Here is a 16122-nt window from a genome sequence, read left to right on the forward strand (position 1 = left end):
AGAATTAAAAAAAAAAAAATGGTGAATAGGTTACTGTATAGATATCAGAATACTGTCAGAATGGTGGCTCAATTCAAGGGCTTTCATTGCCTGGACTTCTGCTTCCATGAAGTTGAAATTATAATCTGATGCTTCAGATTTATACATCATGTAGCCTTTCTCGTTAAGTGAGTTCCTGGTTATTGACCCAGTTGGGCTAACTGGGATATCCAAATGCTTTTTGTGCATCTTTTCCATAATCTATGCATTTGTATTACTATATTTTTAACTCCTGTAAAATGTTCTTTTGGTGTTAATCTTCATTCAGATTCACAACCTGAACAATGATTCTTCAACAGTGTTTTGTTTCCCAGAAAATATGGTAACTTAAATGGTTCACAGATGGAGGCCAATGGTAAGTTTAATTGTTTCTTTCATCTGTGTCAGTTGGACGTTTTCACACTGCAAAGTTTGAATATTTATGCAAGCAAAATATTTCAGTTTTTTAAGTTTCTTTCAAATATTACCCAATGTAAAACAAATATCATCTGACAATAACATGTGTTTTAAAATGAAACATCAAACAGAATGAAATTTCAATGTATCATTTGAAATTCCGTAATGAGAAAATTGGTTAGGGTCTGAATAATCTTTGCAAAGCACTGTATATAAAAGATCAACAAAATCTAACATCAAACCCTATCAACCCCACCCATTCCTCCCTTTACAGAGCATATCTGGTGAAATCCCATTCCTAAACTTCCTCACCAACTCATCCCTGAGTACTGGCTGTGTCGCAGTTGACTTCAAGATGGCTGGAGACGCTCCAATTTTAAATAAATCTACACTTGACTACTCTGATGTCAAAAAGAGTGGGCCAGTATTTCTTCTGCCTTTCCTTTCCTAGACACTTGAACGTGTTGTCTCCAACCAACTCTATTGTTATCTCTGTCAAAACAATCTCTTTGACCCTAACCAGTCAGGCTTGAAAAAAAGCCACTTGACCGAGAATGCTCTTCTCTGTGCAGCAGAAGCTCTTCGCAGTGTCCGAGCTAACTCTCCTCGGTTCTCATCCTCCTAGATCTATCCACTGCCTTCAACACGGTAAACCATCAAATCTTTCTATCCTCTCGGATATGTGCATCTCAGGCTCTGCACACTCTTGGATTGCATCCTATGTAGCAAGCTGCTCTTACCAGTTGAAGTTTAGAGGATCAGTGTCTGCCAGGCAGCTTCTAACTACTGGTGTTCCCCAAGGCTCGGTTCTATGCCCTTTCCTCTTCTCTCTATACACATAGTCCCTTGGATCTGTCATATTCTTACATGGTCTTTGCTACCACTGCTATGCAGATGATACTCAGTTTTATTTCTCCTTCCCACTTTTAACATCCAGGTGACAACACGCATCTCTGCATGTCGGGCTGACATCACTGCTTGGATGTCGGCCCACCAAGCTTAATCTTGAAAAGACTGAGCTGTTCTTCTTGCCCACAACTCAACATGTCCATCATGGTTATTAGCAACTGCACAGTTTCCCCCTCACAGAGTGAAAAGAACTTTGGCATGATCCTGGACAACACCCTGTTAACATCAAGGCAGTGGCTCGCTCCTGCAGGTTCATGCTCTACAACATTCGTAGAGCAGAACCTTACCTCACACCAGAAGCAGCACATGTACTTATCCAGGCACTTGCCATCTCACTCTTGTTAGGGCTCCTGTGGTCAGCCACCAAGACCCGGCAACTTATTCAGAATGCAGCAGCCTGTTTTATGTTGGTTGTGATCCAGTCAGGGGTAATCAGGAACAGGGTTGAACAGTGACTGATCCATGTCTGACTCAAAACTCTAAGGGGGACCACTTAGAGAGGGTATTGCCAAAAGTATATAAAGAGGTATAGAAACTGCTCCTTTTGTAAAAGTGTCAGATCAATGGTTGTTTTGAAGTTGATTGTATATGTGGAGGCCATCACATCTAAGGTACTACATCAAGTCTATAGTTAGAAGTCCTTTCTAACTTAAAAAAAAGGTGTTTATGACATTGAATATCTATTTGAGGTATTGGAATGTAGGTTGCGCTTTTAAATTTTTTGTTAAATTCTTGTGTTTATGTTTTTGTGTATAGATTTGGATTTCTGGCTATAGCCAACCATGGTAGTCCACCAAAAACATGTAGGTAATCACTTGTTCTGTGTTGTCATGTTTTTTTGACAAAAATGCATTGTCCTGTTATGGCAGAAGGCGTTTAAACAATCATGTCATATCCCCTAGGATTTTTCTTTAAGTCCCGAAAACATATTTTCATCATGTATTTTTAGAGTAACAACAGGTGTGAAATCTAACAAAATAAGTTTTTTTCTTGGTCATGGTTGGCACCAAAACAGGTAACATTGATTCACAATTGCTTTTGCTTCCTAACTGGAAGAATTGAACGAATCTCGTAGAACACTGTTATCGGCATTTGCAGCAGCAATTTTTTGAAATACATATTGTACCGAATTATCATTTGATCAAGTCATCAATGTTTTATGATAAAATGTTAGCTAGCACATCATTAATTATATTTTCAGAAATTTCAGTGGAAATATTTATAGGCTACTTTCAATTACCTATTGGTTGATGTTGGTTGACCCCCTATTAGGCCACTACCTTACTATTTTGTTGAATTACACTATAACTCCTTTTTATTTGTCTTACAAATGAAAGATCTTAGTCTCCTCTAAGGGTCTGATAGAAAGTTTTGGCTAGTTTTCTTGTCGGATCACTTTAATAGGTTATGATGTGTGGCCTATCGCGGAAGTCGAATCTCACAAATTGCAACTTGTGTAAAACAATTTCCATCCATTGCATTTGTAAGATTTTTTTTTAAAATGAACAAAATAAAACGCAAAACAGCAAAACAAAAATCACAGAGAAAGTATTTTGACTGATATAATAATTTATTTGGGATGGGGTTAATTTATATTTTAGGGTCTAAAACCGCCCAAATTGGCCTGGCAGCGTCCCTCTGTCTAAATATACCTTTGATTTAATAGTTTAGTAGAGCTGCCCACAATTTTACACAGCTTCTTCAAAAGAGAGACCTATAATGCAGGTTATAGCCTACAGAAGCAAACAACGTCAATATATGCACAGCGCTGTAATATTTCCTGTCTTTAAATTAGGAACTTGCTTTTGGGCACGGCATCAATACGCAGTATTCTGTACTGCTCTTCTCTAATAACCAAACCTGGGCATAGGCTACTTGCATCTTTCACCAAGTGTGTTATATCAGACCACACGCACAAAAAAAATACTTGATTTAGTTCTTATTCACATTTGAGAAAGAAAACTCCACAACTCTACATTCAGCATAACATCTCTGACATGTTTCTGGAGTTGCATCAAGTAGGTGCTTTGATAGATAGTATTATATGTTGCTATAGTAACACAGGATCATTACAAATCAAGAGGGAATGTTTTTTGAAAGGTCTAAGCAGCACAAGGTGAATTGTTTTTGCATTTCCTCGAAACTCAGTTGTCAAGTTTGATTTGATAAGGTTTTTTTGGGGATAAACTGTATATTCATTTTATGCACATTACAGATAAACAGTTTTCTAGGATATTTGTTTGCATTCAATTTTAACGCAGATCCAGTCATATCTTTAACAGAGCCAAGGAAACCAGTAGAACACAATTGGTGAACCTTCTGGAATGTTTACAAACCGTGGAAAACTCGGCCTCCAGTGGCCAAGTGTAGGAGTCAGTCGAAATTCATCAGTCACATTCAACAAAGATTAGTTTATGCTTTATAACACTACTGGTATGTTTGTACTTGGGGGGAAAAGTGTAGACGTCTTTATTGATTGACAGACCATTTAAAATCACAACAAAAATGTGGTTGATTTTCCTGTACTTACCAAAATACGAGCAATATGATTTTTTTAAAGAAAGGGTCACATTATATATAGCTAGTGTTAAAAAAAAGCAAGTGGTTCATATCCGAAGTGTCAGGATAGAACTCTTTCCCTTCCTAAACTTCATTTGCAATTTCTGCAAATATTTTTTTTTTTACAGCTAAGCATCAGTATGCACATGAACATGCAGGTTACAGTATTACTTCCAGAACAGGGCCTCTTTCATTCCCCTGCATATAGTCACAGTGTCGTTAAATTAAGTTGAAGGGTAGGTTAAAGCAAACACTGTGTGCACAATGAATGTAAATGTAACTTTCATCCTTCCGGGTTGAATAACTCCATATCTTTCATCTCATGCAAAGTCAGTTTACCTTACAATATTTAATCAAATGTTTCAGAGGTTTCTTTTGAACTGGTAAAACGTACTTTAGAATAACTTGTTTTTAGGATACAGAAGATCTGTCGCAAACATGCCTGAACATTTTTAATATTTCATATAGTATGTTAATTCCCCAAATATCCCCGGTGTCACTAAGTTATACCATTCAGATCACATTTATACCTCAGGCCTTCCTCTGTCTTTTGTGACTCTGATATGTGGTGACGGATGAGTTAGTGTACAATGGATGCTCCAGGCAAATACTGAGCTCTTGTCATGGATGACATTATGTCCTTCCTTACAATTAAACATATACAAAAGATATACTGTATCTCTTTTAGAGTACAATGACGTACAGGCAGCAGCAGGATGAATTCTATAGTGCAGAGAGACTTTTCTGCGCTATAGTCTTTTCTGCTACAACGTTGTAAAATGCCTTTGAACCGTTTGGGCAGTGCTTCATCGTGCAACATGACGTCTATCCCAAAACAAACTGCCATAGCTATAAGGAGTGTTCCAGGGCTCAAGTGAAGTCTGTCACCCAATCTGAATCCAACTGAGCAAAACTTCAGATGCTGAAAACAAGACAGATGAAAAGACTCCAAAACAAGCAGGTACTGAATATGGCTTCAGATCAGGCCTGACAAAGCATCACCATGGAAGAGCCAGTGACTGGTGATGTCTATGGGTTGCAGACTTCAGGCAATGGATTTGTTGCCAAGCACTAAACATGACTATTGTTTTATTCATAATCTGTCAAAATACTTTAGGTACCCAGAAAGGGGGAGACTATTCAAAACCTTTTTCAATCCTGGAAAGTGGCGCAATGCAAGCTGAAATGTTCTTATGGCCACTAGAGGCCTCTATCGTTCTCTATTGGGAAACAACGAGTAATGACAGCTAATGTCCATTAAAAAGTGTCTTAGGACGAGAACAAACTGGCACATTGATTGTATGCCTATCTTTAATTTCCAGTCCTTTCTAAAAAAAAAAAAAAAGACTCTTCATAGGCAATAAACCACGTTGGGGAAAATGGGGATCATGGGAATTGGAAAATCTCTGACATCTAACTGCACTGCGTTCAAAACAACACATGAAAAGTAGCTCGGTCTGTGATTTCTACTTTTGCACCGTCATCCAATTTAAAATCTAAATTCGGAAACGTTCATATCACCTTCTGATCTGAATATCGCTGACGTCACTCTGATGTAATGTACTGCAGCAAAGGTTCGAACCTGATCTTTCGTATACTTGGGCAACTTGCAAAGCAGAAACTTCTCCTGGGAGATCTTCCTGAACGTAGTATAAAGAGGTATTCATTCTGCGTCTACACAACATAGAGACGTCCAGGTATATAGATGTCCAAATCTGGAATGAGATTGTTACTTTAAAACAGGAACAAAAATACATGTAACCTGCTTGTGAATTTCTCAATTAAACTGCCTGTACAGTTTTAATAAGAATATATTATACATAAGGACTACAATCCAAAGTGACGTAAAACCGTGAGGACTCTTCAGACAACTCTCAAGTGCAAGACATGTCCCATTTTATTCATCCGCCCCTTTCGTTCAAGCCAGTGAGCCCATTGTGCGGAGTGATCTGATGCAGACTACACCCATCCGCTGCTTGATTACATTGGCTTTCTTTACTGCCCGAACCAAGACGTGTGTGAACGTCGAAGTGGGGGGTACAATTGGAGACACTAAATTGACCCGTAAGCAGTGACAAATCAACTGTAACTGTTTTATCCTAGCTTTAAACTACATTTCGGTGTTTGTAGGGAGCTGTAAATTTCGACAAATTCTAAAATGTCTTGGCAAAGCTACGTGGATAACCTGATGGCCGATGGCAGCTGTCAGGATTCCGCCATTGTTGGGTATACGGACGCGAAATATGTTTGGGCAGCACATGCGGGTGGTACTTTTAACAACATAACGGTAAGAAATGAAAGGGAAACCAATAGTTCACGTGAATGACACGGTCAATGTCAGTCGCAATCAGAATTAAAGCTGGCTGGGATAATCACAACCTCGCCGGACCTAGCTAGCTACCGAGTTAGCTAGCTAACTAAAGCACACAAGCCAGTTACTGCTAGCTACCTACCTCCTCGCCCAATCCAGTTTGGCAGGCTAGCTACACTTAACAATTACTGATGCCAAAATAATTTCCATTGTGGCCAGTACCATTACATTTGCCCGAAGAGCGATGCGGTAAAACTACATGGCTGTTTACAGTGTTAGTTAGCCAGGTAAGGTTAGCGAAGTGTATTAGCGTAGTTGGGTAAATGTCATGTTCGCTAGACAACGTTGTAGACGTACAATGAATGAGTGTCGTGGTCTAAAGCTAACGTCAGCTAGCCTAGTAGCTGTGTTAGCTGACTTCACAGTCAAGTGGAAAGTCAAGGCAAACTCGTGGGGCTTGTTTTGTCAACGCATTAGATAGCGGTCTACTAATCTGTTTGTGCGGGTACGGTACCCAAAGAAGGTATACAAAGTCGTACAGTTGTGGTAACTCGCTAGTTATTGTGGCTACCCAAAACAGTTGCCACTTCATTCCAAACTATGAATTTAGTTCATAATATTTCGACATTTTATCAATTTTTGTCTAAGAAATTGACTGTAGATTGACCATATTAACTAGCTAGCTGCAGAAAGAGTGCTAACGTACACATTTTGATGAAGTCAGGACCTAGCTTGGCTTGTTGCTTCCCAAGATGGCGGCTCCCCATGCCATCCACAATGGGTAAGCTTGCTAGATTAGTTTGTAGAACAGTGTAACTAGCCATCTCAAGTACAGTACGTATTGCATTTTGGATTTACTTGTTTTGAACGTCTAATTCCATGGGTAATCAAACAATTAATTAATCATGCATTAACAAAATGCACCATTTGTTCGTTCTCTTACGCCTGCAGCAAACCCAATATTTTGATAATCGATTAATCTGTTGATTAGCCTGCTACGTACGTTAATCGTATAAATGAAACTTTCAGGATTAAAAGCAAATGTTTATTAACAGTAGCTCTATTCAGTGCTCTATTCAGATACTTGAAAGAGCAATTATATTTATTGTTTTATAATTTACTCATAATTCCATGGTGTTCTACATGATCCTGTGAAACAGGGTAACAAATCTGTACTTAAAACATCACTGATAATCTTATAGTAGACGGCTTTAACTGAAGTCCACAGACATCACTATTCTAATAAATTAATTAACTTGGGATGCATTTTCATCTAAAGTTTTAACTGCAGGGTAATATGGAATTTGCTTATTGACACACATCACACAGTCCATTAGTAACGGTTATGATTTCATCAGGGGCTGCTTCACTATAAACAAATTCTATGCGCTAAACCATGCGTTCGAGATGAAGTGTCTCACTTCTGAACACAATTTGTGCCTTGAAGCCAAACTAAAACTCTTAAGAGCAGACAATGACACAGTTGTTTCAGATTGTCGTGAGTTAGTCCTCTTCAACCTCTGTGGCCATGGCTTCATAGTTCTCTTATGTAAAGTGCATACAAATTGTTACAGTATTTCCACTTGTTTAGCCAAAGCCTCTACTTATTTGTTCAATATTTTGTTCCTTTCTCCCACACAGACCTAACTAATGGGTGATAAGAATATTTAGTAACTTTTTTTTAATTATTATTGGCATTATCGATTAGACCTCATTTACAACAGTAGGGGCAAACAAACACTCATGAGAGCAGTGTGTTGTTGGTAGGATATAGTTCTGACAGGAATAAATGAAATATCCCTCATGTACTAGAGAATACTTTTGCTGCCTATTACCGTTTGTGTATTGACTTAAACCCTGATCAGCAGGGTTTGTCAATTCAAAACCCAGTTCCGAAATACATCATAATATAACAATATATAATTCTGAAAATGTTTTGATTTTCTGCTACTGTTATTCAGCCTCAAGAAATTGATGTCATCATTGGGAAGGACAGGACAAGCTTTTTCACCAACGGCATGACCTTGGGTTCAAAGAAGTGCTCGGTCATCAGGGACAGCCTCCACAGTGAAGGGGACTGGACAATGGACATCCGGACAAAGAGCCAAGGCGGAGAGCCAACATACAACATCAGCGTAGGCAAAGCTGGCAAAGGTAAAGGGTGTCTGCTTTTTAGTGGTAACCCCCCCCCAACATTATTTTGGTGATTGCTGCATTGTAGAATGAATTTAGGCCTACACAACGTGTAATCCTGGTCAGTGTGAGCTTTTTCCTTGTGTTGTGGCATCATTCTTTAGCGCTTCATTTTGCTGTAGTGTAGTGCATTAAGTGTTTTAACATTTTAATATATTTTTGGGGTATTAATAAACAGAAACCTGTGCAGCATGTTCAGTAGCCTGAATGTGTCAAATTGCGAAGATGTTCATGCTTCCAAAATTAGATTTGTGGTATTTAGTACAATTTGGAAGTTAAGCATTTAGGGGGTTATCTTTATCACAGATCAGCACGCTGTGGTTTTGGGCCGTATTTATAGATTACTTCCGATAATCTGTTCTTCGTATGAAAAACCGTTCTGCGTATTGGGCTGTATTCTCTTCCCTCAGTGTATTAATAACATTGTCAAATTCGCAAAAGTGTAAATAAAAAAATTAAAAAAAAAGATTAACAAAAATATATATGGTACACTACTCAAAGTCAGTCTGCCTTTGTGGTCTGTACTTCATCTGGCTTAAATCTAATCAACAACTCTATCCTTTTCTTAGGTTTTCTTTCTCTGTTACTTACCGCTAAACTGACAGGTGGTTATCAACCATGACTATTTTTGATCATCATATACATAATCTGCTTAATTTATCTGGCACTCACACATTTCAACTCCTCAGAAAGAGTGCTTTGTCTATTGTGCTTTACCATTTGTACTTCTGATTCACGCAGCGTCAAAATAGTCCTTTTTTTTCTATTTATCTTAGTCTTTTAGCAGACGCTCTCACCTGGAGCATTCTGTAGCAGTGGGTGAATATTTTTCATACTTTTCATATACATATTTTTTTTTTTTGCCCAGTCCCCTTGGGGGAGTAAAATGCTTTTTCACCAGTAACCCCATTTTTTTTAAACTACATTTTTAGGTAAAAATGCACTGAATTTCATATTGGGGCCTTCGCAACAAAAAGATCAGCTGATGTTCAGTCTGCTTAATGCAATAACTATTGATAGCTTTCCAATTTGTCAGTGACAGTATCGTCTCTGATAGACACTTACTCTAAATCCTGCATATCCACTGACAATGGACAAACTTCTTGTAGCAGTCCTTATCAAGACATAAAAGGTGTCTCCCAAACTCTCAAGCGCAAACTCATACTAGTTAAGTAGCCAGCGTATCTTCATTAAAGTAAAGCCGACTCTAATGTGTTTGATTGCTGAGAAGCTAGAACAGCTGGATTGTTATAAACACATCCTGCATTCCAGTTTGAAGTGCATGCTAGTCTATCTGCTTTTTTTGACATGTTGAAATCCAAGCTACCTACCTGGTTAATAATATTTATTTTTAAGAGATTTGTTGGCCGTCCCTTATCAATGTATTTATATATATTTTTACTTCACTGAACTTCAAAAAATGCAGACACGCTAGTATATTCCATGGTTTAATTAGTCCTAGTGGTACATTGTTGTTCAAGGTGGTGCTTGACAAACTGTGTTTATTGATATTCCCCTTTTGATAGCTTCTGCTGCAGTGCAAATTGTGGAAGGGTTATGTTAATGGTTGTTCTTTATTATAATTAATACCAATTTGTGTTTTTGCTTATATGACCAATTCGATTGGACAAAACCTCAAATGCAAATATTGAGATCAAACCACTAAAACACCCTGAGAGGAATGTCTGAGTGATTGGGAAGGAGTAGCTGGAGATACCTTTTGGGGGAATGGGACTGGAATTTAAATGTACACCAAATGGGTTATATTACCCATATGTTTTCAGTGGGCAATGCATTTATTAGCATTATGGGTAATTCCTACAGAAGACTGACTACTTCAATTTGTCTTTGATCGAACGTTAACTAAAAACAACTCAAGACTGTAAACCTGTTCCCTCTAGACCAATTTTTATTTTATCATGACATTTTGACAGTTATGTAGATTCTTCAATCTTACGTTGGCTTTCTAGTAAGGACTTGAAGCTTAGCGAACATGTGACACTGCATGACAAACTCAATTGGTCCACAGTCTGCTGAACAGAAGTGTCATGTAACCCTGTGAGAACTGAAGTCTGGTGTAATGGGTGTTTTTGAAACATTGTGCTAAAACATTTAAGTTCAGTTACTTTATCACCCAGGGGTTGATAATTTTTTACACTTTTGCTATAGTGTAGATGTATTTAAAACCTTCAACTCTAAACATTTGCATATGAGAAATTGATCTTGTAAGTGCGTAGTCAGGTGGGCTATTTTTTTTGAAGTGACTCAGTACTTTAATTTAATGTTTTAAAGCTTCAGGGCTTATTGTAATCACTTAATTCCCGGACAGCAATCTTGATTTACATGTTAACGGTAGAGGGCCAGGTCAGGATGCATTCGATGCGTTGTCATGGCCGAATCCAGACAATTCCATACATTGGTAGCTTGGTAATATTCATCGTTTTGACTGCAAAATACTTTTTACAGTAATTTAGCCGTGCCAATGTGTTTTGTCCACAATTGGTTTGTGGTATTTGCCCTCGGAGTGCACTACCTGAATACAGATCAGATAGCTAGGTATGTAAACTATAACGAATGAGGGCTGTGGTATATGGCTAATACACCACGGCGAAGAGCTTTTCTTACATGGAAAGGAAAGTGTTTGGCCGCGGTAAATTTGCAATATACCACAAGCCCCCCAAGGATGCCCTTTTTGCAATTTATAAACTGGTTGCCAAAACAACTAGAGCCTAAAAGTGATGAGATGGGTTTCCCGTGGTGCACAATCTGATATACCACAGCTGTCAGCCAATTAGCACTCAGGGATTCGAAGCCAGTGTTTATAAGTTATGATACACCACTTCCATATGAGCACTAACCACCATTTCCTCACTTGCCTGCCTTTTCCTTAACCTTCTATCTCTAAACTTTTCCCTTTTTTTCTTTTCTTTCTTCTCTTTCAGTCTTGGTTCTTGTAATGGGCAAAGAAGGTGTCCATGGAGGCGGCTTGAATAAGAAGGCGTACTCTATGGCCAAATACTTGAGGGATTCAGGGTTCTAGTGTCGTCAGGCCTGCTTAGTTTTAAATTGAGGGACAAAAAGGAGAGAAAAGGAAAAAAATATTGCTGTTAAGATTTCTCCTGCAAGCAGTCAAATGTCGTGGAAACTTTAATAGCAATGCCGAGTAACGGTGGTGGGTAAGATCGTGTCACCTTGATCCCCACTCTTAGTGGTGGGGGTGGGCGGGGGGGGCGGGGGGGGGGGGAGAAAAAGACTCTTCAAGTTTGTTCACTTCCTTTTTGTTTCCTCCAGCATTGGTTTTTGTCATGGGAAAAGAAGGGGTCCATGGCGGACAGCTCAACAAGAAAGCGTTTACCATGGCAGAGTACCTGAGGAAGTCTGGATCTTAAAGCAGCCTCGACCCCCTCCCTTCCTCTAGCAGCTCATTTACCCCCTGTTGTGTTGACATTTTCCTGGGTTAGTTAGCGGATATCTCTCCCCCAGAACCATTTTTATGTGCGCCCATATTTTGTTTTATTTGTCATGGTACCTGGAATTATTTTTTTTATTTTTTTTTGCTCCTTTTGTCTACTCCCTGTGTTTCCCTGGAGTGATAACACTATGTACCCCAGACACTACAACAAGAGCATGTTCATCCCGAAATGGTTGAAATGTATATTTACCAAAACAGAACTGTGCGAAGAAATGAATAAAAATGTAATAAAGTGTGTACCAAATTTCGACTTGGCTTGTATAAACAAATGCGTAAACAATTGGAAAACTACGTTAAATGGTTGTCTTAAGATGGTGCAGATGGTTTTGTATAATACAACCAGTTGGCATTGTCTTCCTTTTACTGAATATTAAAAGTTGCATGCGTTTCTTTTACCAAGCTGAATTGACTTCTTTCCCTCCCAGACCTTTATATCCTCGCCCAAAAAAAAAAAGGTTACCATTCAGCCCCTTGTTTCTCGCTTTGTCATTTGATCCATTCAATTTCAGATTTCCTCCCAACATGGAGGTCCAAACACGAACGACTCTTCTCTGGTGAGTCGGCCAGCCCTTTTTTTTTTTTTTTCTTTTATTATTTTTTCTTTTTTTTTTTTGTTGCGTTGTGTTCCATCAGATGCTTTTGCTGTTGTAACTTGAATGTGGTCTTAAGTCGTTGATGTGGTGTTGGACTTTTTGGGTGTAATGGCGGATAGAGTTATGTTGCTGAGGTTTATTCATGTGTGAACAGTTCCTCCTGTGATCTTCACATCTCGACGTCTCCATGGACATTCCATCTGCAATAGCACCGGCACCAACCTTCAGTCTGCCAGCTCCTACAATGTGTTTCCATCTGCCGGCATTGTGCAGTGTAATCAATCCACCTCCCTTCATAACCATGTTATTTTATTTTTGGCAAGTTTTCTTTTCCATAGGACCAATTGTTACGCTAAATGGTGATTTTTCGGAATTGCCCCAAACCATTATGAAGGATGATTGTTGGCCTCATTTGTTTAACTGTAATCGTTAGACACTATACTTCAGATTACTGTAAAACACTTACTGCTTCTTTAGATTGCTGTAGATCACTAATTGACTGATTTGTAGTTAACTGACATAATTGCAGTCTCATTTGACAACTGTGGTATCCAGATTGTTCTCAGTGAATGCATTTGACTGTAAACCCCAGCTCTGCTGGAAAACAAACTCTTTGAATTCATTGCCTTGTGCTCTACTCATCAAAGATGTATCAACAACTGTCATTGCACGGTAATTAACAGTATATTTAAATATAAAAAATAAAAAGAGGGGGTAAAAAAGAAGGAAAAGTGAACATGTGTACACTAAATTTCTGAAAAATGGTGTTGGTTGGAATAAGAGCACTGAGTTGTCTTGTGAAAACGGTCTAAGAGAAACAGTGCATTCTGTGCCATAACGTAGATCTGATCTGATGCTACTGTTTGATTCTTATTTTCTTTTTAACTGCTGCTCCAGCACGGACTAGCTTCAATGGCACTTTCCTTCGGGATATTTTGGCTGACACACTCAAGATGTTGTGGATTGTGTAAAGAATAAAGTATTACTAATTTGTCAACCCTGTTATACATTTGGATTGGTAAAAATTAAGAAATGTGGTTTTAAAAAAAAAAAGGGAAATGACAAAAATTAATAAATAATCTTGTTTACAGATGGATCAAATAAAGTTATTCCAACCAGAACTGTAACCCACTGTGTTCTTGCTTTGTTACTTGGTCAGTGCTCTGATGTTGGTTTACTCAGTGGTGTGAATGCCACAGCGTAAGACATGCAGATTCATCCAAATGCCTTTCCCATTATGCTGTCAGTTGGCGTGCGGCCAGTGTCATTTATAACTTTTTTTAAGTATTTTTGTTCATACTCATGTTAAGGCAATAACACCCTGGGGTACGGTATATGGCCAATTTAGTGTTACTAGGCCTTACCACCGCTGATTTGTGTGCTTCCCGCTGTTATGAATTGGGTGTAGCTGTTAGTAAATTATCACAACAATTTTTCAGGGAAAATACACAAATATTTCTCAGTTGGACTCGATCATCCCAATGACTTTCCCATTATGCTGGCGGAGCGCGGCCAGTGTCATTCTCTAACTTCCATTTTTAAATTGTATATTTTCTATAGCATAAGGAACTAACTGATCCAAAGAGCAAGAGGCAAGGGTTACCTTCAACATCTGTACAGAATGAGCTGTTTCATGGTTCTAATGAGCCTTTGGGATAGTTATCCCTAATGTTTGGGCTGGGATATAAGTGGGCTGGGTTTCTGCCAGTGTCTAAGCTACAACAGTTGTTGGCCACTAGAGGTTTCTACGCTTTCTTTAATTTACAACACACACTTCGTAGCGTTGTTTATTCAAAACATTTATGGAAATGTTCAATAAAACCGCAGTTAGTGGATAATATTGTGTGTATTTCCTTCGCCATTCAGACGCAGTGGGCAGGGAGACAGTTAAGTAGAAATCGACTGGAAAAACAGACCACCCGTGCCTCCTTGGGACGTAAGCGTTGATTGCTGCCCTAGCCTCTCGCGAAAGTTTGCATATTTACCCCCGTACGACAGAACGTATCACTGTATTTTTCATTATTTCATCGATTCAATCACTTAGAATGTTTTTATCATTCCTTATTTAGACCTTCATGGCCAGCGCCCTTGGCAAAATATTGTGGGCAGCGATACAGCCTTCGCTAGCAAAGCGGACACAGGGACGCACGGCGTTAGTTTTGAGCTTTTGCGATTTCAGATGAAAGAACGGATAAATTATTATTATATGACAAGTAGAATTTGTTTATGTTTGATTTTGTGACTTGACACCTATGCATCAAAGAATAGGCTACCTTTTACATGAAATAATCAGCTGTTACTGATATTTATTCTTAAACCATTAGCAGGATTTCTACATTTGAATTTCATCGTCGTTTTATTAATTGCTTCTTCCAATTCAGGAGTGTGGTCCTTAAGTTGAGGGGTTTATTTAACCCCTAGCCCAGGGGTGTCAAACCGGTTCCACATAGGGTGACTAGATGAGAGTGGGGGGGGGGGGTCTGTAATGTCCGTGGAGAGCTGGCCCCTCAACACCAAGTACCAGCTCCCGGTCTTCTCCACGTTTGTCCTCACCAGCGCCAGTGGAGACAAGGTGGGTGCGCCTGGCTGGCTCTCAGGCATTCTAATACACTAATACTCCACCATGGTTCAACTGTCCGATACAGTAGGTTATAGTTCAAACTCTATAGGAAGGTTCTTGTATATAATGTCAGGTGGATGTATCAGTTTTAGTTCTTTGTCTTCATCTACTCTATGACATAAAAAGGGGACAAATAGGTTGTATTTTCTTTGTGCGTATAAAATAACAGAAACAACAAAAGTGTAATACACTAAAGCTATATAATACCTCCTAAGATTGGGTTGCGCTGGATGCACGGCGCTGGCATATTTCGCGGAGGATTTCACTGCTGCCAGCACTCTCGGCATCGCGTAAAACTGCAGTAATCCAGGGGTATTTCCCTACCCAGTCCTCCCGGTATCTGCAGAGGCGTTTTTGCTTTTTAGCTACGTGCTGATCTTGATCGGGTCCCGGGACACAAGCCTGAGCCTACATTTCAAAAATGAATGAATGAAAATTCGCGCCTATAGCCGCCTATACATACTATTGCAACTTGCAGCCAATGAGCAGCCGACGGGAGCTGGCTGCAGGACGCCTCAATGCATGGACAGTTTTTAATGTTCTATCATACTAGAACTAAGAGTCAAAAAAAAAAAGTCTGCTTTTGAGACTTTGTTCTAATTTTCGGGACAATTAGGGCAGGATTCGGGACAACTGGATTTCGGGACGTCTGGTCACCCTAGTTCCACAGAGGGCCGAGTGTCTGCAGGTTTTTGTTTTTTCCTATAAATTGGTTCCTAGTTCAGGCCTAAACAACCAGGTGAGGGTGAAAACTAACCAATTAGTGACCTAATTAATCAATCAAGTACAAGGTTGGAGCCAAAACCAGCAGACATTCGGTCTTCCATGGAACCGGTTTGACATATCTGCCCTAGCCACTTCGTTGTAGTCTTGCGGAGCCTAACCCTAATCCCTCCCGGTTTTTGAAATGGTCGTTTATAACACTGTTTCCGTTTAACTGAATGTCAAAGAGCGTTTAACTAACTGAACGTTAAGTGTGACTTGAACGCAACCCGGGCTTTTAATTGGAGACAGCTGTAAATGGGGGGTT

At 39.2% G+C, this 16122-nt stretch overlaps 1 protein-coding gene across 3 annotated transcripts; it reads left to right on the plus strand.

The window, feature by feature from the left end:
• Nucleotides 1-5853: 5853 nt before the first annotated feature.
• On the plus strand, nucleotides 5854-13599 carry LOC105028925 (profilin-2-like). Of its 3 annotated transcripts, XM_010901989.4 has the most exons (4): nucleotides 5854-6190; nucleotides 8176-8368; nucleotides 12389-12433; nucleotides 12627-13599. In XM_010901989.4, the coding sequence occupies exons 1-4, from the start codon at nucleotides 6062-6064 to the stop codon at nucleotides 12833-12835; spliced, it is 576 nt and encodes a 191-aa protein (XP_010900291.2). In that variant the 5' UTR covers nucleotides 5854-6061; the 3' UTR covers nucleotides 12836-13599. The 3 variants fall into 3 exon arrangements, with proteins under 3 accessions (XP_010900291.2, XP_010900293.1, XP_010900292.1); XM_010901991.5 differs by lacking the exons at nucleotides 12389-12433; nucleotides 12627-13599 and adding an exon at nucleotides 11350-11625 and having other exon boundaries at nucleotides 5858-6190; XM_010901990.5 differs by having other exon boundaries at nucleotides 5868-6190; nucleotides 11699-13599.
• The last annotated feature ends 2523 nt before the right edge of the window (nucleotides 13600-16122 follow it).

This window comes from Esox lucius, chromosome 3 (genome assembly GCF_011004845.1).
Source record: "Esox lucius isolate fEsoLuc1 chromosome 3, fEsoLuc1.pri, whole genome shotgun sequence".
Lineage (NCBI taxonomy): Eukaryota > Metazoa > Chordata > Actinopteri > Esociformes > Esocidae > Esox > Esox lucius.

What these genes read in the sequence shown, in the direction of transcription:
- LOC105028925 (XM_010901989.4), top strand. Translation starts at nt 6,062, where the DNA reads ATGTCTTGGCAAAGCTACGTGGATAACCTGATGGCCGATGGCAGCTGT. An exon ending in GTACTTTTAACAACATAACG is followed by an intron (nt 6,191 to 8,175) that starts GTAAGAAATGAA and finishes ACTGTTATTCAG; the next exon opens with CCTCAAGAAATTGATGTCAT. An exon ending in CGTAGGCAAAGCTGGCAAAG is followed by an intron (nt 8,369 to 12,388) that starts GTAAAGGGTGTC and finishes ATTCAATTTCAG; the next exon opens with ATTTCCTCCCAACATGGAGG.